The sequence below is a fragment of the Argopecten irradians genome, chromosome 6 (genome assembly GCF_041381155.1).
Source record: "Argopecten irradians isolate NY chromosome 6, Ai_NY, whole genome shotgun sequence".
NCBI lineage: Eukaryota > Metazoa > Mollusca > Bivalvia > Pectinida > Pectinidae > Argopecten > Argopecten irradians.
The window spans coordinates 22848702-22875284 of record NC_091139.1 but is presented as its reverse complement, the minus strand read 5'-3'; the positions used below and the strand labels follow the sequence as shown (position 1 = coordinate 22875284).

General features: G+C 32.9%; 1 protein-coding gene across 1 annotated transcript; it reads left to right on the top strand.

Annotated features, from left to right (window-relative positions):
• Positions 1-376: 376 nt before the first annotated feature.
• LOC138325356 (ELAV-like protein 1) lies at positions 377-26207 on the top strand. Its single transcript, XM_069270949.1, has 7 exons — positions 377-693; positions 2083-2192; positions 3340-3574; positions 9415-9518; positions 19308-19461; positions 20742-20982; positions 21683-26207. Exons 2-7 carry the CDS (start codon positions 2145-2147, stop codon positions 22023-22025), a joined length of 1125 nt encoding a protein of 374 aa, XP_069127050.1. The 5' UTR covers positions 377-693; positions 2083-2144; the 3' UTR covers positions 22026-26207.
• Positions 26208-26583: the final 376 nt, after the last annotated feature.

Here is a 26583-nt window from a genome sequence, read left to right as displayed (position 1 = left end):
GAATGTATTTATCGAGCTATTGTATTTTCTGCTTTGTTTAATCAAAGAGATCTGGAAGCACCTAAAATTAATTAGATATTGCTTCAATGTTACATATTATCAATGCACAAACAGAGCGAAATAATAATTGTTCAATATTTTTGACAATCCTTCCCGCCACATGTTCCATACATTATGTAAATTATTCATACGCGACAAGAAATAATTCCACTTTTGCATTATGTTTTGAGATAATAAGTATGCGCATTGATTTGATAGGCTTCACAGTTGCATAGGCTTATGCTTTTTTCGCATCCGTAAGACGAGGCATGCGCTTTAATTCTGTCTTTATGATAATTAGGTCATGACGTCGTTTTTAATTAAGTTTGATATATTCTTGCGTTTATTTTCGTTCTGCCACTGATGGTTGAGGATTAGGTTTGTGTTGTAGCGTCGGATATTTTCTGTTTATGATTTTATTGGGTTCTTGTGGATTTTTTAATCAATTGGAACAATAGATTTGCTAATACCCTAAGAAATCTTAACTCGGATTTGTTCATGAAGCGGATAGAGAGTTTATGAAAGGATATTATCGCCATCATCGGATTCTCTTCATTCAGAAGCTGAGAAACTCCGATTTTTAAACTTAGTTCTTGTTTAATGTTCAAGGAAAAACGGTAGTGTCGGGGCATACCATTTAAAAGGGTTGAAAAGGTGAGTAATATATAGTAATTTTGCCTTATGAACATCGATTATTCCACTCTGTCTGAAGAAGCCGGTCGATAACATGGTAGATATTGAAATGGCAGTGCTCATCTTTCCCGTCCCTCCCCTGTAGCTCAACGCACTGAACAAATACGAGTCTCGATCGTTTCGCGTCTATGCCTATTAAGATGTATTTTGTGTGGCTTTATTGTACCAACTCCCAATAGGACTATTTGCATCGGGGAAAAAAATCGTGAATTTCATAGTTTCTAACTAAATTGGTGGGATTTTATACGTTCTGATTTTCTCGTGTCTAGCAGCCGACGTTTTATGAATGAATGTCAGTTGGTCACTCGATCCCACATCGCGACATGGGCCACGCGCTACGGTCTACTGGCACGTGGCAAATATAATGGATGAATTAAAAAAAGTCATATCGAGTGAAGGAGTTTGGGCTTTTTTTTTAGCTGTCAATAAATTGCACAAGTTTTATTTGATCTATCGTCTAGCTTAAATTATGAACTTAGTCTAGAAATGTCATTAATACAAACCAAGGATTTATAAGTCTCATAGGCCTATGTATACGTCCTTGATATAAACCAAGTTACACACATGTATGTTGTAAAATGTTTGTCATTGATTGGTAAAAATAAAATATTTTCAACAAGACTACCCGTTGGCCTACCTGTGAACGCGCTAACCAAATTATCTATGCGTTACCGAGGGGACCATCAACTGGTCTATTATGTTTAAACTCGGAATCCAGCCATCTGTCGCGATCGTTTTCAATAGAAAATTGGGCCTTATATACGATGTTTTGTTTGTCTGATGGGCAATTGTCCTGTACCGTTTGGGGTCCTACAGCAAACTGTAGTAAATTTACCGAAGGGGTGGTTTCGTGGTTTAATGGCTGGTACAACAAACCCATCTTACAGCCGCTGCTTTCTTTGATAATGGTACATATTTCAATGAATAGATGACCCAAGATAATCAAATATTTACAGCTTCTGTTCTCATGTAGGACTATGGGTAGTCTCCGGCTCGTGCCGTTAGAGCAGGGCACTCGCTGATTGGTTGAAAGGAACATCTGGAGGTGGTGTCCTGCCGCAGAATATTTATCGAGGTCATGTGCTACTTGTCACATATGCGTTGCTGAGATCGGGGCAGACAGTCTGTTGAATCAGTCAGTGTAGTAGATCACATTCTTTTGTTTAGTTTTTCATTAGGTTTTCCTTTTTTTTTCAGTTTTTTGGCAGATCTTACACAAATGCAGGTATGTTTTAACAATTTTTTATTGTTTATTTTCAGGATTTTTTTTGTAGTTAGTTATGATCAAATGTATATTGTACATGTAGTGTATCAGGAGTATTCACTTTGTATTCTTTTTGTTTGTTATAGATTTTCTTGAATACGGCATAAACCAGACTACAAAAATTGACGACCAACAAAGAAAAAGCATTATGATATCCTTCAACAATATGATGGCCCTGCAGCAGCAGCAGAAACTTGTTAGTATTTCTTTCTATATTTTTTTTTAGTAAATTCTTTGTTAATAGCATATAACAAAGAGCAGTTTGCCAGCTAATTATCAAAAGATTTCTGGGGAAAAAAATTAAAAAAGATTATAAATTGTTGTTTTTTTGCTTAGCAATTCAGAATCATCTTGTATAATTACACAATAATGTTACATATAAGTAGTTAGTAAATCAATGTATTTTCAAACTATTTAATTTATTACTTATGGGGGAAATAATTATAAGAGTGAAATAATACAAAACAAACATATAGTTTCTACCCTGTGCATAAGTTTTGTCATTTTATAGGATTATTTTTTTATTTTAATGGATGTTGCAGTGAAGTTTTATGATAATATTTAAGCACAATATGTAAAGGATGATGACTGTTGAGGATCCATAGTATTGGATATTTTGCCAGGATTTCAGTTCTTAACACAAGGATCTAATTCTTGGAAGATTTCAAAAGCAGCTTATACTAAGTGCATTCACAAAAAGTTGGATATCTTCAATGGTTTTTTGCTTTTGGCTTTCAATTAATTAAAAATGCAATTTGGAAATTGTGCTACAGATCCAGAACCTTGTGTTAATATGTTTTGGAAGGAATTCTTTTGGACACATATGATGATGTTGAAATTGGAGTGAATCAAAAACTCAAATGTATTTGCTCAGCGCAGGCCTACAAATTTTGTCTTTCTGTATATGCTATTAAAGCTTCACCAAAAACTGTAATATGTGTCGATAAAGACCCAAGAGACTATATAATATATATGCTAAGTAGATTTAGCAATATTTACTTGGGTCGGGAAAGGGATTTCATCTCTGTGCCCCAGATTACTAGTTAATTGCCTGTGTTTAACTAGTCTCTAATCTTGATCATAGAAGTTCCTGATGTGAATTTTTGTCTTTTCAAGAGGAGGGAATACAGAAATATAGAAAAATTGTGTGATCATGATCATGATGGCTTTGATATAAAATGTAATATATATACTTAAACAGTAAACACTCATCATTCCTTTCATTAGTTCATAAATAATTTACTGTGCTAGGTACATGTGCTATTACTTATATTGAAGAAAACAAAACAGGAAAAAAAATGGAAATTGTGTGAGGAAAATGAAAGTGACTTGTGTTTTTACAGATAACGCAGGCCTGTGAGATGAGTATGGACAACAATGCAGCTAACATCCAGATTCATCAAAATGGAGGAACCATTTCTCCATCTTCCACAGGGTCCCAGATGGACGACAACATTAGCAAGACAAACCTTATAGTCAACTATTTGCCTCAGACAATGACTCAGGAAGAAATAAGGGCGTTATTTTCCAGTATTGGAGAAGTTGAAAGTTGCAAGTTGATTCGAGACAAGCCCACAGGTTAGTGTACTCTTAATTACTTCACAACCATATGATCCAATTTTGTGTGAAATGTAGATTCAAGGTATTTATGTTTCTATAAATAGATTTATTACATAATGCTACACATAAAGACCTTAATAATTGATTGATTTATTTCTACAAACAAGAATTGCATTCAAATGTTATTCAATAACATATTAACCCTGTGGATGGTCATCACAAATCTTTTATTCTTTTCTCTGATGACAAACTTCATTAATTGAAAGGTTATGGAAAATAATAAATTAGTTCCAAACTCAAATAGGTTTTCTTTTCTCTCTTATTATTTAAAGTTAATTTAGTAAGTTATTGACAGTTACACAATTTACCTAGTCTGCATCATTGCACCATAGAAAAACAAGCTTACGTCTGGAGTAGTTCCAACGGTGTCATTGGTACACCATCACCCATTATATGTTTACCAGCTTATGACAGAAAATGAGGAAGACAAGCTCCCAGAATGTTTGTAATGCTTCATGTAGTATTAGCACACAAGTGTAGTAGGCCTCTAGGCCACATGCGGGGCTGTTGTGTTATGGCAAGAATTCTGTACTAATTGCAACAGATGTGTTGACATCTTACATGGGTCATTCACTGACATTCAGCATTTTCTGCTGTATGCCACTGTGGCTCTGGTAGTTTGTTATGTGTTTTAATTGTGTACCCACAGCAAAGCCACAGTAACAAATAAATAATGTCTGATAGATTGACATCGTCGAACATAATGCCCTGATATTACATTATAAACAGCTGTAATTGCAAATAAAAGAGCTAAGTGCTGCTTGATGACTATCTAAATAAATTAATAGGTGTATTAATCATAATTTCAGAATTTTTCTTTGATGATGCCTGCATAATCACAATACTGATTATGTGCACTATATATAATTATATATCATACAGAGTAACTTCCCAGATCACCTGTTGAAACCTAATGCGGATGTGATGTACAGAATGAATTCCTCTTTAATTTATTAACTGTAATTAAAACTTCCCATTACCAATCCCTCTCAATTCCAAATACCAAATCTATTTTGAGATCGTAATGGTCAAACAAAATATTAAAAAAAAAAAAAAACAATACTCAAAACCAGCCCTACCCATGCATGAGATCTGATCGGAATCAATCGACTGTGAAATATGCACCTATTTTACACAGGGGGCCAACTCAATGAAAATGGATGTTGTCATACATTTTTTTGTATTTGGTGGATAGACTGATGAGTATATATGACAGTCATGTTGTTATTTTTTCCAAAAATACGAGATTTGAAAATTATTTTTTAAAAATCGCGATATTTTCTATAGAACAGAGAAAGGGACGACATTCACCATATTAAAATTTTTACCCCCACCTCGAATAAAGTTAATTTTTACGCAATAGTTTACCTTTTTTCTTAGAGTCATAGTCACACATCAGTCCTCCGATAATCCATAATCACACACATACCATGCAAAAGCATATAAACGATGTCTATAAAGTTGAATGCAATATTTTAATTCAAAATTACCGGCGCTTTCTGACTTGTGACATGGAAAGCAACGTCCTGGTGGAGAGCGATTAGAGTGACTTCCCCTGCTGTGTAATTCAATCAGAGATATTCCGATACGTTTGTTTTCACAGAAAATTTGAATATTAAAGGTAGGTTTCGCCCAATGAAATATAAAGACTACGAAATTGAAATTTATCCTATACATAGATATAATCTTCAGATCATTTTCAATGCATACAGCGAACAATATGGGTGGTCAGTTGCCTAGCTTGACCAGGAAAATACTCCTCTAAAAATAGAGCGAAGTCAAGCTTTACATAGAACATGACGTATTTTTTCCAAAACGAGGCCGTAGCAACATACGGAAGCGTGCAACAAAATGTCAGATAGAAGTGACAGTCTTGCCACGGCATGTTTAGTTAAAAAACAACAACAACAAATCGAGGGACTGTTTATACATATCATATAATCTAAAACACTCCATGTTACTTACATACGCTCGCTAACTTTGTACACCAAATATACATGTAGTTAGTCTGCGGCTGTTTGTGCGCTGGCATATGTGTTGAAATTTAACTCACCACGTGCAATGCCGTTACACGAGTCCCAACAGATCCCGGCAAGTTCCGCTTGAGATGTGGCTTCTGTTTCTTCTATTGCTACATGCCATCTCTGAATTTAATTCCCTATAGATATCCTAGGGTGCTACCGAATCCATTATAATTTCCTCCACTTTGTTGCCGATTCAGATATATTTTTTTCATCGCACACACTTTCGTTCAGCCATTTTGTTTACTTTTAGTGCGTGACAATGCGCATGCGCCAAACTTCGACAACACAATCCATCGCAGCTTCATTTGCATATTATTATGTCTGACGGACACCGTAATAAATCAAGGATTTCCTTCAATTTTGTATTCAAGACACATTTGTTCAATCTCAAACACATAAAGAAATTAAATTGAGATATTTTGATATGTTTTTTCATCTTTTCTTCCGCTTATCGCGTTTCACAAAAAAATATTTATTTGGTTGGGCGAAACCTACCTTTAAAACCTATAATAATATATATGTAATAATTGTATATGCTGTTAAGGGGATTTTGAAGTTGAAATTAGGCCTACTAGCAAATATCTAGTTAGCGATCTACTTGTAGGTCAAGAGGTACAGTGCAGGATATAACAGAGAAATTTCCCAATTCACTGCTCATAAATAGTTTAAGACACTGTTTAAACTGGTGATATTTTGTATGCCTTTGTATCACTTCTAAGGTATACTTAAACTTAACTAAGGAAGATAAAAAATGTGTATTAGCCTAATCTTAGATATTACTCTTGAGTCATAGGTTGTGTTGTTTGTAAATTTTAGCAACAGTGCCATATTTAAGGGGTACACTATATTTGCATATTTTCTCCATGTGTATTCTTTGATAGAAAAGTAACATAGATTTCGCCAAAGAAAAACAAACAATTAAAAACAGCGTTAGATATATATATATCTTTGTTTGATTTATTTTTAACAATATTGCTGCTTCTTAAATTTGTCTGCAAGTAAATATGAACAGACGACGGTACATGGTATGTCAATTTTTTTCATTTGAAAATCATGTTCTCAATATGCATAAAGTCCATCTTACATTGCAATTAATTTATAAATTCATTTTGAAAAGCAATTTTCAAAATATCTTTTATAGATCTACAGATTTCTCACCCTACCAGTTCGTGAATATGCCGATCCTAAAAGGCATGACTTAGATAAAACATGTCGCTGGTAAAATGTATCGCTGTCTTATAGCCGATTTCTGTCACAAACAATTTTCTTGTTCAAAGAATCATGTGGATTTGAAGTTGTTTGTAAATTTTAGCAAAATATGCCAAAAAAAAAAAGTTTAAACCCACATTGTATGGACTTTGGTATATATTTCTGTCACCAAATTGTCATGCCATTAAGTTTAAAAGTGTCGTAATGAAATACGGAGCCTTACAAGTATACAACTTCTGCATCCAATCGATAGAATGTTATTTAAATGGATTTTCTAAAATAATGGTATACCAATAAAATTATGAACCATTGTTGGTCATGTTGGTAAGTGTTGCTGAATTACCAAAAGGCTTGACACAACACCTGTATGAACCCAGACTAATCTACTCCTTCGGTCAGTGCAGTCATGTGTGACACAATTCCATATGATTTGGTCGTTTTTTTTCCGATTGAATAAGCAATTTTTTTGAATATGATATAAAAATTTGCCTTGATATGGTCACTTCAAACACTTTACAAAAAAAGACACAAAAAAGGGGGGTTAAAAAGAATCACCAAATTAATCGTAACATTTGTCAGAAACACATGTACATTTTCTGGTAGAATTTCATTTACCGTATTTCCGGATTATAAGTCACAAATTCTTCTCCTCAAAATCAGAAGTGCGACTATACGTCGAAGAAAACCATAATCAGACAATGTTGCATTATTAAGTCATGATACACAATAGTGACATGTGAAAATCCTAAGTTTTACTTGCCAGTTCAGTAAAGTTATACTTCTGGATGTTTATTGGAACAACTACTGGTATATGTTGTATTTTCATTTACTGAAGAACTATAACATGCTTGAATGTTGATTTGAAACAAAGCTATATAAAAGAAATTGAAAAGATGAATTATATGAGTTTTATTTGGGTTTGTTCAAGGAAAAAATACATTGAAAACAAATGTATTTATCTGAATATGTGCAACAAATTTACAATAACATATTAAGAATCTATTTTAATAGAAATTTTAGAAATCATCTTTTTCCTATATGTAAAATTGATAATCAAATTGTTTTCGGGTCAGAGGAGATCTAATTGATATATCCAATTAAGGGTACACCACAAGTGATGATCAATATTGAGATCATTTCTCAAAATGGAACCCTCTCTTAACGAGCGGAAATTCTATGTACCAATATATCATGATTGGTCTGGGAAATTTACAATGTACATACATGCTGTGCAGTTTCTAGTGAACTGACTGTTTGCAAAGAATTACCATGGACATTTGATATTGAACCTCTAGATAGGCTGATCGAATCTGAAAATTTTGAAAGTTGATAAGATATATACAAGCTAGGCATAAATAAATATTCATTGTACTTGCACCATAAGCAATAAGCATATATAATGTCGACTATAAAGCTTTGTTAATACTGACTGTTAAAATACTGATTGACCATGCTGTAGGTTTGCCGTGTGATGTACAGACAATAATGAGTATTGATCACAAAATGGCTCTATGCTTTACAGAGCATTGATACGTTAACTTCTAAACAAGAGTTGCTACGGTGACTGTAAACACCACCTCGAATCTATTATTGGGAAACATTCATACCAGAATATTTAATATTGATGATTAGAGTACACAGTCGAGTTATGTCTGGCCCGATTCTAGTGTTACACTGTTTTGGGCTATGTGGTTGTTGTATATTTTTAACAAAATCAAAATGCCAGTGTTTTTTCTTAAATGTTTTGGAACTGTTTCAAAATTAGATTTTTGGAAAGTTTTAATGCAATTACAACTTTGCTAATGTGACATCTTTACCCCCTGCTTAATGGTCGTCTAGAATACAAGTATTAAAAACATAATATTAACATTTTATAAGGGAACTTAAAAGTGATCATGCCTCAGAAGAATTAATCAGTTTTCAATTGGAAATTTTAATTTTATGCAGTAATAATAAAACTGATTGGGAGCATATTGGACCCTAGTGTATACTGTATAGGCAGGAAAACACTGAATATAGTGGTGTCTTACAGATTACAAGTACTGTGCTGAATCAGTACTCTAAAAAAACTTTTATCGACAGCACAATTACAGATTATTCTGCAGATATACTAGCTATAGATTTACTTGTTAGCAAATAGTTACAAGTTGCTTATGTTGCCTGCTATTTAAAAACAATAACTGTAATGTCATATAAAAGAGGCTCGAGGTATCAAACAATCATGCTGACATAATATTCTGTGCATGGGGTCAACAGATGGCCAGTCCGTGAGCTGTTGACAGATCTAGAGGTGAATGTTGGGACCACAATGAACCCGAGAAGATATTGGCTTTCACCAATTATATAACAAAGCGTTTGCTGCACCAATTAGAATTATTACAAATTAGAAATTATGTTGAACAGACAGGAAAAGAAAGAAATCAGGACTAGATGAAATCAAGGTCAACTAATTTTTAACCACTTAAACCAGTCTTTTTTTAAATTTTACAATAATTCCTAATTACAGTGTCTTTCCTCTAAATTACACTGCACTCGTTATAAAACATTATATTATCTTTTCCACAGGGCAAAGTTTAGGATATGGCTTTGTAAACTACAAGAATATCCAAGATGCTGATAAAGCTATTAACACGCTCAATGGCTTGAGGCTGCAGAACAAGACTATTAAGGTAAGTTTAGTGGCCTACTAGCTTAGCCTTTGGGTAATGGTTCTTTTCATTTTTTACACATCTTTGTTTAATTTCTGACATGCTAACCTTTGGAATGCAAGTCAGTACTGTATACAGGGATCCTCTTTTTGGCATAATCAACATCTGTTACTCATTTTGGCTTAAGAGAAAGGAGCTACTGTAAAAAAAATATTCTGTTTGTATAGTTACTTTGTAATAAGCCGGTGTTGGTATTGAGCAATCCTTTAAAAATATGTTGGATTTTTGTGTTGTAGAAATCATCTTTTTCTTTTGTCCTATATGTTAAAATAACCTGATTTATTTATCAATACCACAACTTCTTTAATATGTTTTAACTCTTGATACATGCGGAAATTCTAGTGTACCAATCATATCATGATTTGGTCTGCGGAAAGTTACAATGCTACTTTACATGCTGTGCTGAGCTTCTAGTGAACTGAGTGTTTGCAAAGAATTACCATGGGCATTTGAGTATTGACACCTCTAGATAGGCTGATCCGAATCTGAAAATTTCTGTGAAAGGTTGATAAGATATATACAAGTCAGGCATTAAATGTAAATATTCATTGTACTTGCACCGAGGATAAGCAATAAGCATATAATATAATGTGGACCTATAAAGTCCTTTGTTAATACTGGACTGTTTTTTAAATACCTAGATTGCGGACCATGCTGTTAGGTTCTTTGCCGTTTTCGGAGTCCAGATGTAATGTACAGACTAAATAATGAGTATTGGATCACAAAATGGCTCTATGCTTTACAGAGCATTGATACGTTAACTTCTAAACAAGAGTTGCTACGGTGACTGTAAACACCACCTCGAATCTATTATTGGGAAACATTCATACCAGAATATTGATGATTAGAGTACACAGTCGAGTTATGTCTGGCCCGATTCTAGTGTTACACTGTTTTGGGCTATGTGGTTGTGGTATATATTTTAACAAAATCAAAATGCACAGTGTTTTTTCTTAAAAATGTTTTGGAACTGTTTCAAAATTAGATTTTTGGAAAGTTTTAATGCAATTACAACTTTGCTAATGTGACATCTTTACCCCCTGCTTAATGGTCGTCTAGAATACAAGTATTAAAAACATAATATTAAACATTTTATAAGGGAACTTAAAAACGTGATCATGCCTCAGAAGAATTAATCAGTTTTCAATTGGAAATTTTTAATTTTATGCAGTAATAATAAAACTGATTGGGAGCATATTGGACTCTAGTGTATTACTGTATAGGCAGGAAAACACTGAATATAGTGGTGTCTTACAGATTACAAGTACTGTGCTGAATCAGTACTCTAAAAAAACTTTTATCGACAGCACAATTACAGATTATTCTGCAGATATACTAGCTATAGATTTACTTGTTAGCAAATAGTTACAAGTTGCTTATGTTGTCTGCTATTTAAAAACAATAACTGTAATGTCATATAAAAGAGGCTCGAGGTATCAAACAATCATGCTGACATAATATTCTGTGCATGGGGTCAACAGATGGCCAGTCCGTGAGCTGTTGACAGATCTAGAGGTGAATGTTGGGACCACAATGAACCCGAGAAGATATTGGCTTTCACCAATTATATAACAAAGCGTTTGCTGCACCAATTAGAATTATTACAAATTAGAAATTATGTTGAACAGACAGGAAAAGAGAAAGAAATCAGGACTAGATGAAATCAAGGTCAACTAATTTTTAACCACTTAAACCAGTCTTTTTTTAAATTTTACAATAATTCCTAATTACAGTGTCTTTTCCTCTAAATTACACTGCACTCGTTTATAAAAACATTATATTATCTTTTCCACAGGGCAAAGTTTAGGATATGGCTTTGTAAACTACAAGAATATCCAAGATGCTGATAAAGCTATTAACACGCTCAATGGCTTGAGGCTGCAGAACAAGACTATTAAGGTAAGTTTAGTGGCCTACTAGCTTAGCCTTTGGGTAATGGTTCTTTTCATTTTTTACACATCTTTGTTTAATTTCTGACATGCTAACCTTTGGAATGCAAGTCAGTACTGTATACAGGGATCCTCTTTTTGGCATAATCAACAATCTGTTACTCATTTTGGCTTAAGAGAAAGAGGAGCTACTGTAAAAAAAAATATTCTGTTTGTATAGTTACTTTGTAATAAGCCGGTGTTGGTATTGAGCAATCCTTTAAAAAATATGTTGGATTTTTGTGTTATAACCTGATTTATTTAACAATACCACAACTTCTTTAATATGTTTTAACTCTTGATACAGTCAATAAGAGGACATGCATTTGCAAAAAAAAAAAAAAAAAAAAAAAAAAAATAAGTGATACCAGGTATCCATTGTTACAGATTTCTTTGTTCTTCTTTGTATGAATTGGTAATTATGTATAAAGCATAATTATATATCATGTATACAGGAAATAACAATTTGCTTTCGGTACTCAATACTCTTATTGACTTGTAACCATCTTCTAAGTATGTAGATATACTGATTTTCATATGTACAAGAAACGGTGCATTATAGTTTTGTTTACTCAGCCCCCTGCATCTAATTTTCCCTTTGATGATTGTTATTACAATGCCCTGCAGACTTTGTTCTGTGGAATACAAGTCCAATTCACTACAAATAGTAGATCTGAATGTTCACTTGTACTTGTGCTTTTTCTCCCTTCCAAAACGTTTGCTTCACATGACCCCTACGCACCTAATATTTTGTTTGTATAGATTAACTCCCTATTTGTTTAACCATGTCTATGCTGCAACAACTGTTCATGTTTGAACAATCTAACAAATTGGATGATGCATGTGAACAAATGAAAGGGATGAGATGACTAAAGTTTGTCAAGGGAGATGTTACTGGATAAATTCTTGATTGATTGCAAGGAATTTGTCATTTAGCCTATTGAAATAACAATTTAATGATTGGCATGTTGAGTTAAATGCATCTTGATGAGGTTACTGGGCTTTTTGTATCCAAGGCTTGGTTATGAGGCTGTTGTACCAACTAACGAGGCAGATTTAGACTTGACAAATGTCTCCATGTAATGAATGGTTAAAGGGTGTGCATCATGGCATAAACTTTTTTTTTTTTTTTTTTTTCATAATAAATTGGGATTGTTATAATATTGCTTTCATTTACCAATTTCATTTTCAGATTTTGTTTATTTTTTCTTATAAATTAAAAAAAAATGCCTAAGAACACAAAAATAAATGGCAAAGCAGATACAATTACATGGCTTTTAGAAGAACGAAATGTCTTGAATAGTGATGGTAGTGATAGGGGGTTGGAGGGGTCATTAATCCCTGTAATATATATATTTACATTAGTATAAGAGTTGCTCTGTGTTTTATTTCTATCTCCCTTGGAGGAATTGATGGAATCCAAAAACCATACTGCATATACTTTGATGAGTTTTTAATCATACAGTATGTATTATCAAGAATTATGCCTGATCATTGGAAACAACATACAAGGGCTAACGACGCATATACCAGACCACTTCATTAGATTCTTAGGCAGACAACTCAAGAATCAAACTTAAACTGTAAGAAGAAGAAAAAGGGCATGAAACAAACAAAACCGCGAAGATATACCATATAGAAAAACCCAAAAAAAGAGTCAACAAATTTGAATGGTGAAAAACAGATTTAATGACAGACCATACCAATAAAGTAACAAATGAAATAGAACACCATAAAAAAGTACTACAGGAGATCAGATAGCTAAACTGAAATGCGTTATGAACCAATCCCTCACAGAAGTCCCTTACTTAATCCACCCCAACATAGTGGATAGATTGTATTCTCCCCCTCTCAATGCAGGAAGAATGTAATTAGACACCTATGTTGACCATAAAGCCTGTAAATTAACCAAAGGAAAGAAGGAAGGAGCATTCACCAACAAGCATATCTGTTTAAAAACTATTAGGTTTGGACATGTTATCGGATGTCCTATAGGGCATAAACCGACCTCAGAAATTGACTGACTGGAAAAACAGTGGTGTCATACGACTGTGAGACTGGATTTACCTCCAGTGATCAGTTCTAGATTATTAACATAATATACCATAAACCCTAGAAAGGCTACTATAAAATTCATTGAAAGCCGGTAAAACTTAGTGGAACAGGTTTTTCCCGATAAATGATAACCTGTTTAACATTGACATTTTAGATAACACCAGTAATAGCAGTGAGCTAAATAAGTCTAGTGGTATGGTCACATGCAGAGCCAGACAAATTCACAAATATGAAAACTAAAGCCCTTACCTCACGCTGCTCAATTTGGCTCTAATAAAATGGACTATACAAAAACACTAATTATAAAGAATCTTTTGAAATGGTTCTTGTAGGATATTCATCTAGAATTACCATTACTAAAGATGAAACTAATTAGGGGAATACCAAAGTGTGGCAGTCCAAATCAAACTGAATTCCAATATGGCAGCCAGCTGTTGGTTAGATTAATCACCTTGGGTTGACGTTCCAGCTACTATCTTGCCCATACATTAAATCTGAAAATGCCTATTCAGGATACACACTAGTCCTTGAATGATACATCTAGGAATTACCCCAGGTATGATCTAAATTATTGATTGTAAAAACAACTTTGATATTATGTATCATATTATTATTAATTTAAATTTATTTCTATATTACTTTTATTTTAATGCAATGTTTCTTTATATAATTGTGAAAAATTTGACATCGATGAACGTGTTTTCCTTTTCCTTTCACAATTTTCTGCACTTGCTAGGCAATTTTGGACTTCTGATATAACCTTAAGTAAATTAACTTGAATTAAATCATCAAAACAGTCATTGATTTTGATCTTTTAAGTGTGTATTTTAGGCTAAATGCAAAACGTTAATGAATGAAAATGCAAAACTGGAAATTTTGTTTCCATAATAAAACTGAAAAACGTACCTGACGCAAAATAATGGTTATATATGTTTGGAACCCATCTTTTCTGTTGCTTTTTCTGATGTAGTTCAACCATAGCCCACTTTTGGACAAGTAAATCATATTTTGGTTTGAACAGAAATTCTTGGTCACCTAGAATTACATTGAATAAAATACTTTACCCTGTATAGGTTATTTTGGGTCCAAAAAACTTTGACGTTATTTGGGGTTGGGTTTTTTTTTATTATTATTATTATGTGGATAATTGAAAGAAAATATTAATTGTTTTGATGTTAGAATGTGTTGAAGTGGGACAAACAGATTGGAATTTTGATGGGAAATTTCATGAAATTCACATCTTACTCTGAGACAATCGTCAAGGTAGGTCTTGTACTATCTATACCTGTAGGATTAATATATGGAGTAATATTTGTCTGGTTTATCTTCTACAGTATTAAACGATTCCTACAGTCTTGTTACGAAAATTCCACAGTTGACTCTACTGAAATTATATCTTACTTTAAATACAGGGAATCCTTCTTATTTGCATAAGGTGTTATCCAGAAGAAAATATGCAAATTATGCAAATTTACTAAGTTTTGCAGGTTACTGTAATCAAAAGATATCTCAATTAATTCAAATATTGCATTCTGAATAAAAAGTATATTGAATTTATCAATATCGCAAACTCAGTAATTATTTCATGGAGGATATTTTAGCGACCATCTGGATGTTTCCAAAACATTGCCAAAATATCATCCTAGATGAAAAATAGCTGGATTTTCTCAATGTCTAACATACAAATATATACAGTACATGTATGTTTGACTTTCTTGTTACTGTAGAATTAGAATGTCGGGACATCAGTAAAGTTTCATATACAATGTATCTATGGAATACAGTTGTATATGACATAATTAATTAGATACATGCATATTTACATGTGTACTGTTACAATTACATGTATCATCCTATAGAATTGAACAGTTTCTTGTGATATATTCTCTATATAGCTACATAAGTACACATGCCAACATTACAAGCATTATTGTCTTGATTGGGTTCACATAATAACGACAGATGTAAAAGTTTTCATGATTTTAACTAATTCTTGAAATTGAAACAGTTGCTAAAAACAATTTGCTCTTCTTATGACACTTCCCCTAAAACTTGGATGCAATTTTGTTCTTTATTCTTATCTCAATGTTGAAATTTACAAAGATGTAATATAAAATATGATGCAAAATTTTCTGTCAAAATGCATTAAATATACTGTACTGTATATATTGATATCTCTCTATTTCCCCACTTTTGACAAACTATAGGTAGCTCAGGTAAAAGAATACAGGTAAGCATAGGTAAAAATTATTATGAAACTGACTATAATTGGTTTTCCATTGTTCTCCTATACCAACACTTTTCTTTGTTCTCTAAAAAGTGGGCAAATGGAGAACACACCCCTGAAATACTTTACCCTGTTGTGTTATTTTGGGGCCAAAAACTTTGACGTTTTTGGGTTGGGTTTTTTTTATTATTATTATTATGTGAATAATTGAAGAAAATATTAATTGGTTTTAGAATGTTTGAAGTGGGAAAAAAGATCTGAATTTGATGGAAATTTCTTGAAATCACATCTTACTGAGACTTCGTCAAGGTCTTGCTACTATCTATACATGAGGATTAATCATATGGAGAAATATTTGTCCTGTTTATCTTCTACAGTATTAAAACAGATCATACAGCTCTTGTTACGAAATTCCACAGTTGATCTCTACTGAAATTATATCTTACTTAAATACAGAGGAATCTTCTTATTTGCATAAGGTGTTATCCAGAAGAAAATATGCGAATAACTGAAGTATTGGTATATATGGAGATTTTGCATCTTCTTTTACCCCTACATACATGTGAATAGTCAAATAGTCATTGTTTCATTCGCTTGATGTATACGTAGATGATTAATGCTATAAACGAACAACAAGTAATAATTTTCATTGTATTTAAATAGTTTTGAATCCTGTTGATAAGTAGCAAAAAATGTTCCAATGAGAAGTTTTTGTTTATATATACAGATAATCAGCACCTAATGCAATAAATATATATAAAAACAATTGTGTCAGCAAATATTTACATATCAATTTTGAACCTTAATTAATAATGAACAATTTATGTACATTTGTACCGGAAAAAGAGCTTACGATTGTGATTAAACTTCAGATATGCATTGTTTTGTCGACACCTGTAGGAATTTGAAAATGGTGGCGATGATGAAGCCATGTGACATTGTTCTCTGGGCCTAAATGTGTTTTGAGAATTTTTCCGGGATTGTTGATCGATGCAGTGAATAAGCTTGATAATATTTCATAAAGGTTTATACGGAAGCGTATTAGGCTCGCGTAAGAAAATATTTTTTAGGATAGCGAAAATGTTTTATTTGGCGGCCGCCAGATAATTATCTGGCGGCCGCCACTTAATTTATCTGGTGGCCGCCAGATAATATATGGCGGCTGCCAAATAATTATATGGCGGCCGCCACTTAAATTTCTGGCATATACTTATCTGGCAGCCGCAGATAAATTAAGTGGCAGCCGCCAGATAAATTAAGTGGCGGCCGCCAATAAAACATTTTCGTTATCCTGAAAAATATTGTCGTACGTGAGCCTAATACACTTCCGTAGGTTTAACTGCATTGAAATAGAGTAGCAAGTGTTTTTTGCATCCATGTTAAATACAAAACTTGGGGCTAGTCATTGCACACAGGGTTCGCACATTTGCCTCCATATCACTTTATTTATACACACTGGTGTAGTCAACAAGGATCATTGGGCGATCATAACCATAAGTGGCATTTGTTGTACGTGGTTTCTCCCAACCAATCGTGAACCAAAGGTACATTACACTAACAAATAAACATATTTGAAAATGTTAATGCCTTAATTAAATGTTTTAGACAATAATGATACTGATAAAATAATCTAAACCTGCTGATGCAAATCTTTAACTGACTTCAAGGGCCTGATCATGGGCCAATATCATAGTGTTTATATTTCTGTTTAATTCTGTCTCCGAACTCGGGTGATATACTCCCTGCAACAAAGCTAAAGGGGGTTGCCATTGTACTGGAGTCTTTATCTGTCTGTAGACACGATTTTGTCTGGAGAACTTCTCTCCTTAACTACTTAACAGATTTTGATAAAATGTGGTACACAGAACTGTGACATAAAGAGGAGTTGTGTATTAAAACTTTTAAGGTTCTGCAAGTCCCCCTAATGGAGTTATTATTAATTGAAAGGCCTAATTAGCCTGAGCATGGGGCATTAGTCTGCCACTCTGGGGACAGTTCTAGTAAAATAGGTGCGTGTTTGACCCATCTCCGGTATAAGGTGTGCATCAACTGACTTCGGCTATGGATAGTTCGCAAGATAGATAAAAGATAACCATGGCACCAATATGTTCATACTATCATAATCATTATTGGATATTTTTGCAGTGGTCGATATGTGGCTTCAGATGATGACCTAGTTTAGGTGGCTCACAGTAGATTTGCAGTAAAATTTATGAAAATGAGGCACATGCTTTAGTGGGGCCCCATGTGGAGTATTCAACACATGGGTTTTGTCAGTAACAGTGGATCTGTAGGATAGATTGTCTAAGAAATAGATAAGATATCATATGAAATACTCAGTCTATCTGTCACCTTCATGCTGTTTCCTCACCAGCTATAAAATGTGTATAAACTTGTATTTCACTGAAAGTATATGGCGACATAATTAGTCATTGTTTTACAGAATCCTGGTCATCGTCTGATTTCAGTTTTTGTCCACATGTTGTATACCGTATATAGGTTTATATGGTAACTACAGCAAAATCCTTGAAAATTGCAAGATATTGTGAAAATATTTGCAGAAAATTTGTTTAGTAACTTGTCCGGCATACAAGTACACTTCAAAGATGCAGTGTCCAATTTCAGCACTTTTAAAATGAAGTAATTAGATTTTGCTGTTGCAGGGGCTTTTAATGTCATACTGACATAATTCTAGTTTATTCAAATAACTGGATGTTAGGTAAAAATTGATCAAATACACGGAGTTGAAATACATAGATAAAGACGGAAAAAATCAGAACCGCAGAATGCTATGCAAAATAATCAAGTAATTTGAATAATTGTTTTGTGAATAGCTGGAGTCCTGTAATACTGCTAGGTATGGTGTGTGTAGAATAGTGTTTGGCAACACTGCTATACAAACTAAAATCTTTACTCACTCCAGTTTCAAACGGGCATATTTTGAATAAATGGAATAATTGGAATGTCGCGTGATAATCATATAGATATTTGTAGTCAGAACTAACCTATTTTTCCCTGAAGCTGTGAAGTTGATGTACATCTTCACTGCTTTGTAAGACAACAATTCCAGATGTAAAAGAAGTGAAAAACTTTGTATGAGATGGGAGGAATGACAATGTTTTGAATACCTCTGGTCATATTGCAGATGCATTTTCAACTTGGTCCAACAATTATGTATTGGAAAAACCGTAGTTCCCACAAAGAGAATCTATGTAACCTTCCCTTGGCTTTTAGTTTTTTTTTGTTTGACTCTCACTCCATTTTTGTGCTATAGTGCAAGCAGTGCTCCTGGAACATCAACCTTAAAGTCATCCATCCCTGGTTTTTTTTTTTTTTTTTTTTTTTCATTATTATTATTTCACTTCCATCCAGTTTCCTGAACAAATGTTACACAACTTCACTGTTAGCAAGAACATTGAAGGGTTGTACAACAAATGACCAGACATTTTGATCTTTTGTTTTGACTTTATTTGATTTGTGTTTTTCCTTCTTTTTGTTTTGTTAATTTATTTCTATTTCAAATTTATTTATTAATTTCAGGTTTCATTAGCTCGGCCCAGCAGTGAAAGTATTAAAGGGGCTAACTTGTACATAAGTGGTTTGCCAAAGTCATTGACTCAGTTGGACTTGGAGAAACTATTTTCTGACTGTGGACAAATCATAACTTCAAGAATTCTTTATGACCAAAATACAGGTATTAAGAACTTACTAGTGCTCATAAAGTAGTAGGTCTGAAGGGTGATGTTTTAGTGAGGGAATTAGATATGAATATCTTAATGTAATGAAGCAATCAAACTGTTAGTCACCATCACTAACCTCAAACTCTACATGTGTTTTTATGTAGGTGTCTCTGGCACGGCCAAGTAGTGAAAGCATAAAGGGCGCAAACTTGTATATATGTGGGTTACCCAAGTCTATGACTCAACAGGATTTGGAGTTGTTCTTTTCACAGTGTGGAAGGATCATAACCTCTAGAATCCTGTATGATAACAACACAGGTTAGATCATATACAATGATACAAAAGTGTTGTTCGTTTGCATGTCCATATAGCAAGTTCAAAAATTTCCTATGCAGGGCTGATTTTGTATTTTTCAGTTTAATTTGTAGAGTTTTTCAATCTTTGTTTAATTATATTAACCTTGGCATTTATACTTTGCTTCATTTCTAATTCTCTACCATGATAACAATTCTCGTTTATTTTCTAAGCTTACATAAGAACAATGCATTCATTGATGCATGCCTTGCTTTCAAACAGGAAGAGCAATTTATGCATTTTACAGTGTTTTCCAGTTCATGTATGACTACATTTTTTTATGACAAAATATTTTTTATCTTAATTATTTGCATATTATAAGTATAGAACAAAATCAACTACATGCTGTTAAGGACATGAACATACATTTCAACCACTTTTGGTAAAGATATCGCTTACAAATTGTTTAGGAAGCTGAGTGTGGGGATTTGACATTTTTTGGTTTTTCAGTGAAAGTTTATTCAGGAAATATATAAATGTTAACTGTAAAACATTATTTTATATAACTATGGTTTGGAAAAATAAAGGTATGATGGAATATTTTGTATTGGTCAAGGCATTATTTAACTAGTGCTGGTCATCCTGGAATGTATGTACACCATTCTAGACAGCAAATTGTGATTCAGAACCTGCTTCTGTTTGAAAATTTGCACAGTGTTTGATGGCTGTTGTAGGGTTTTCATTACTTGCTGTACACAAATTTTATATATATATATGTTACAAATTAGAATAACAAATCAATGATTTTCTATCTATAGTATCTAGATATCTTATATATTTTGATAATTGGTCGGTCATTAGGTTTGATCAATCTTATTTCCTGCATCATTATCAAAAATGAAATCTGTTTTCGATGATACAGACCTTTTTCATTATTCAAATGATTTTTTATAACCGTTAAGGCAGATAACCTGAACAAATTCCTTTCTTTTTTGAGCAGGTCTTTCCAAAGGGGTAGGGTTCATTAGGTTTGATCAGCGAATAGAGGCAGAAAGAGCAATACAGAAACTCAATGGGTCAATTCCTGATGGAGCAGCAGAGCCTATCACAGTTAAATTTGCCAACTCTCCAAGTTCAAACAAAACAGCTGCACTAGCTCCCATTACCCTGGCACCATATCTACCCCAGACACGGAGACTACCAGTTTTAGGACCAATCCACCACCCAGCCAGCAGAATTAGGTATTTATCTAACATTTGGTTATCAAAACTGAACTTTGTAGAATCCTACCAACTTAACATAAGCAATCAGTAGTTTTCAGTCATAGTAACAGGTTACACATCATAATTTTTTTGACCTATTGAAAGTTTTTTTTTAGTTATACCATTACATTTCTAAGAAGCATGTAGGTTTCATTATGTTGATACATCCAATCTGTTTGATAAGGCAGTAGAATGGAATTATTTTGATAAAATCTGAAGAATCTTCATTTTTTGTAAATATGCTGAATTTTTAGGTGAAATAATGCCATGACACATGTACAGTGTATGTCTTCCATCAACATTTCCTTTAAATCACTACTAGTCATAGTTTTGTATGGATTGTAACCAAATTTTGATAGAAACCTCCTTGGGGAAGGGGAACCAAGTTTATATATATATATCTTGCCTTGAACCTCACTGGTGCAGGTAGAGTGGGCCCAGTTATATTTTAAATCATTATTTGTTTTGTTTTAAAACAAACAAACACTGAACCTGTATTCAGAACATTACTTTTAATATAAAAAAAACCAAGTAAGCAATATAGGCCCTCTTTTTTGATATGTAGATTTTGAATTCAAATTGCCAGTATAGTAAACATGACTTTGTCTTTTAGATTGTGTATAACAAATTCAACAAATTATATAACAAAAATAAATAATATATTGTTGTCCATTACCAGGTACTCTCCTCTAGATAGCCTGATTCCATCAGCGGCTGCCACTACAGTTTCCACGGCTGCAGCAGGAAATGCTCTCAGTGGGGCAGGTTGGTGTATATTTGTGTACAACTTAGCACCAGAAACCGAGGACAGTACATTGTGGCAATTATTTGGGCCATTTGGAGCAGTACAGAATGTGAAGGTCATTCGTGACTTTCAAACACAAAAATGCAAGGGGTTTGGATTTGTTACGATGACACAGTATGAAGAGGCACTCATTGCCATTCAGAGTTTAAACGGGTTTGCATTGGGCAATCGTATTCTTCAAGTCTCATTCAAAACCAACAGCAAAGGGAAGCCATAAGGCTACTTGGGTGACATTGAAGCTAGGAACAATCTAGTCATTTCTTACCAAGTGCACTGCCATACTGTTTTAAAGTATTGGTAGACAGTTCAAATTATACAAAGATGCCAAATCCAATATTGTATGTCTTTGTTATGGTTTTCATTGGGAAACTTTTGAATCTCTGTTAACCAAAAATGAAAATTCAGTTTTCATTCTCTTTTGATTGAAATCCAAATGTCTTCAAATGGAGCAGAATGTATTTTTTTTTTTTTTTTTTTTTTCATAATTATCGGTTAAGATGATTTTATTTAGAGTATATTTATCATAAATTATCAATCCTTTTTCTTGTTTTATTGCATCAAGACTATTTGTATTTTATTGTCTGTTTTAACTTAAATATTTGTGAAGTTTTGTCTCATTAATATTATTTATTATTGTCTTGTATTATGCTTATTTTAGAATTAGTTTGGCCCTAGGCCTTTTCACATAAAACCAATGTTGATATATTTTAATGTTCCTGTGAATGTATATGGTGTTTTTCATATTTATTTGATCCATTATATTTGGGTCATTTTATTGTGTTCCTGTATTAGCGTTTGTTTCGTTGCTTTTTCTGTTTGCTCATTGGAGTGTTACTGTGGTCATGGTGTATAGCTGCTTGTAATTATTTCACTCTATTTGTAGTTCTTTTCAGTTTGAATTCTCTTGTTTATTATTTTCTGCGAAATTTCTCTACACTCTTGTCAGATAGACAATAAATTTAATTGGCACTGTGGCCATTATCTTGTTAAGAACTAGAATACTATACGACACTTTGACCGAAAGGCTGGAGCATAATGAATAAGAGCATAATAAGATATTCTTTTTTGTCTTTTTGACAATAGGAACAAAAACACATGATTTTAATGTGTTGTTTTAATAAAATACTTAAATTATTAGTATTTTAATTTACAATTTAGATATTAAAGAAATATTCCTCCTCAACGTTAGATCAAAGATCCTTGTACATGTGTATAATGCACAAACTGTCAAAGTCCTTAAAAAAAAAAAATTAAAAAAAGAAGACATTTTCGAATTTCAACCTAGTTGAAATAATTTGTCACTTGTGGACATGTATTCTTTACTTTATTAATATCAGCTTGAGTGTACAGAGATTCGGGATTCTGAATCAATCATTCATAACTTTTGTTTGTCTTCTGTTACTTGGGAGTATTTATGATTTGATCGTTTGATTCTTGATTTCTGTTTCATTTTATTTTCACACCACAAGTAAATAACAGGTAGGTTTGGTTATTTTTTATGGATTACAATGATAAACACAACATCATTTTACTGACTTATAATTTTATTTAATCAAACATTTGCTTCATTTGATAGCAACTTTTTGTAAATTGTTAACAACCATATTTGAATGATATCTGCTGAGAGCCAAAACATGGCTTCACTCAAAATCAGAAAACCATGCATTGATGCCAAATTGATCTTCCAATTATTTTATAAAGCACACAGCAGGGAGGGTTTTGTCATGGTCACAATAATAATATATATGTACATACTGTTAGTGTTGGTGATGAATATACAGATAGAATACAGTGGAAGTTTTCATTAGGCCACATGTATTCTATCTCTATATATGTAACTTTATCAAGCAGGATGATGTGTCTTCATCCTCAAATCATGTGATATTATTGATTAAACATTGATACAGTTCGATACATTCCCACTACAATTATGACTGAAATTTCATAAACATTGAGAATTCCTTGACCAATAATCCACTGGCTCAACTACCCCTGGTGTATATATTAAAACCTGTTGGGGCTTTTAGATAAAACTGTTTTAACACATTTGTATAAGGGAACAATGCTTTTGATTATAGCAAGACATGTCGCATTTTGTGATGACTGGAGTTTCAGATTTGTAAGGCTTTTTTATATCTTAAAAAGTTGACATTTAGATATATGTTTGGAGAATTTATAACTCTTTTATTGGGAGAGTACAGATTTTTGGCTGTTTGTTTGTATGTCCGAGGTTCTTTATATAGTGATGTAAGGTGATAGTATATCTTTTATATAACTTTCAAGACAAAAATGCCATTGTGTATTACTGACGGACTTCCAAAACTTGTATTCAAGCAATTGAATGTTTACTGAAATATGCAAATTTATACATCGGCTCTCTTTCTTATACAGTCTTTGTCTAGAAATTGTGGTGTCCAAGAATCTTGTTTATATTGCATTTTAATCTAGCAATATAAAGTTCTGTTGAGAATTGTTTTATACATGTGTGCTGCAACATGCAGTCCAGTTGTGGTAATCTTGTGCCAAGCACAGTGTTGGATGGAAAACAGGAATGAGATACGTAATACTCCCATTTGTATATCTGTTGCAATAATGACTTGTTTTTTGACAACAAAAGTTATGTATGCTTGACATTTAAAACATTATGAATATTATATCCCACCTCCAGAGTAATTGTCTTATTTCGTGAACTTTTTTTCTTCTCAATTTTTACATTTAAGTGTTTCACATTTCTTATCTTTGACATTGAATTGAGATTTCTTGTTCATGCGTTTCTTGTTTGAAAATCAATTCTTCTTTAACAAGTTATTGAATTATGATTCATTCCATTTTTGGGGTCAGCCTTTTGGTAGTGTCACTGTTAACGATGTTCATGTTACACTCATGTTACTTTTTGTACTCTCTGCCAATTGATAATGGAAATGATAAGCAATCCTGAAAGTTTCATTTGATTTTAGATTTACCAGGGTAGATGTTTTCATTTAGGTTTATTTAATCAGAAAGGACTGCTGAAATTATTGCATTTCAAATATTTTTATCATGCCACAGTTTCTTATCATTTACTTTGTTCTCTTTTTTCTTTTGATGAATATGCATGTTATAAATTTTTATTAATCTGGAAAATTGTATAAAAAAAAAACATTAGTGCTAACCTTATGAAGGGATGATTTTTTTTCTATATCCAATTGTCAAAACAAATGAAATTTTCTATGTTTAAATTATTGCATAGTACCAGCTTTTCTTGGTATTTATAGCAAATTACAATGAAATAGTTCAAAGAAACAAATAATGTTTATATATGTTCATTCAAGCAATGTATACCCATATTGATATTTTTGTCCCTTGATGGAGATGTAGGCAGTCATTCCTGTCAATTGTAAATGGCAGATTCATTACAAATGTTCATTGAAAATTCTTCTATGGTAACCTCAGTCAGGTTGTTGTTAAATTACTGCCTGTCATTTTGAGGCATGACAGTACTAGCATTAAATGCTAACAGCCATAATTTTAAAACAAAATCCTTCAGGTATTTATATAAAGAAGATTAATGTTCTATCTCATCAAATGAGAGGTTGAATTGAATTCAGTTTTTAATAAGATTTTTTTTTTATTATTTATCGATACCTTTTTAATTTAAAACTTTAATAATATAGTTTTAGCTCTTTCATCTTCAAGCCATCAACATTTGATAGTTGATGAGGTTGTTTTTGTTCTTGCTTGGTATTGAGCAAAGAAATAGATAGAAATTCAGCATGTTGTTTAGTGGAAGGACCAAGTTGGGGTTAAGACCAGGCCTCAATATTCTGAAAAACTGAAATCTCTAAGTGTTGACTTAGCCCATCACTCATGACGGTATTAAAAGAGCTAAGCAAAAACTTATGACTGACAGTTTCATGACCTGGAGCTAGGGCTTCAGAAGCAAGTGTTTTGTACTGCCTGCAAGTTGGGCCCAACTTAAGTTATTAACACATTATTTTACCACTGCTGAAGCTGTCTTTCAAGTCCTCACACAAACACTCATTATAAAAAATTCCATTGTTTTACAGCTGTCAAATATCAACAGAGGGCATATTTTGACCACCATTTTTTTCTTCAGTTTAAATTTCAAACTCCAAATTGGCTGACCCATTAATTGCAATATTTTAACTCATTAAATACTAGTTATGATTACATTGCTTACGAGTGTGCTTATTAAACATACTGCTTTTGTATTGGTTAGTCTTGTCTTTATGTTAATTATTATGAGAATCAAATTGTAGTAAATATTATACAATTCGCCATTGTGATCGCCCACAGCAGGCTGGCTGTCCATGTTAATTGTAGTTTTGGTTGTAACAGCAGTAACAAGTATTTGTACTTTTTATTACATGTGAAAACTAATAAAATCTGTTGCATATTAGTAGTAATCTTTTCTTCTCAAAACTCCACTGAAAATGTGTTTAATATCATTAATGCATATTGATGTGAATTGGTTGGATATTGGATTATTTTCTTCGTGGAAGTCCATGAAGATGCTATATTAGACAAATACCATTAAGTAAATTAACCAGTCTTGTGTATGGTGGGGAACATATGGTACATATAATAGAAACAGATGAGGAAACACCTGTTGAGACATTGTTATTGTCATATACTGGCAAGGTTACCTCTAATACTGGTATTGTCCCATCATACAATAACAGCATGGCAAACTTGTGGAATTGTTCTTTTGTCATAAAGATTTATAGTTTCCAAAAGGCTCTAAATTCTTTCCAGAAAAACTAGTATTCTGCAAC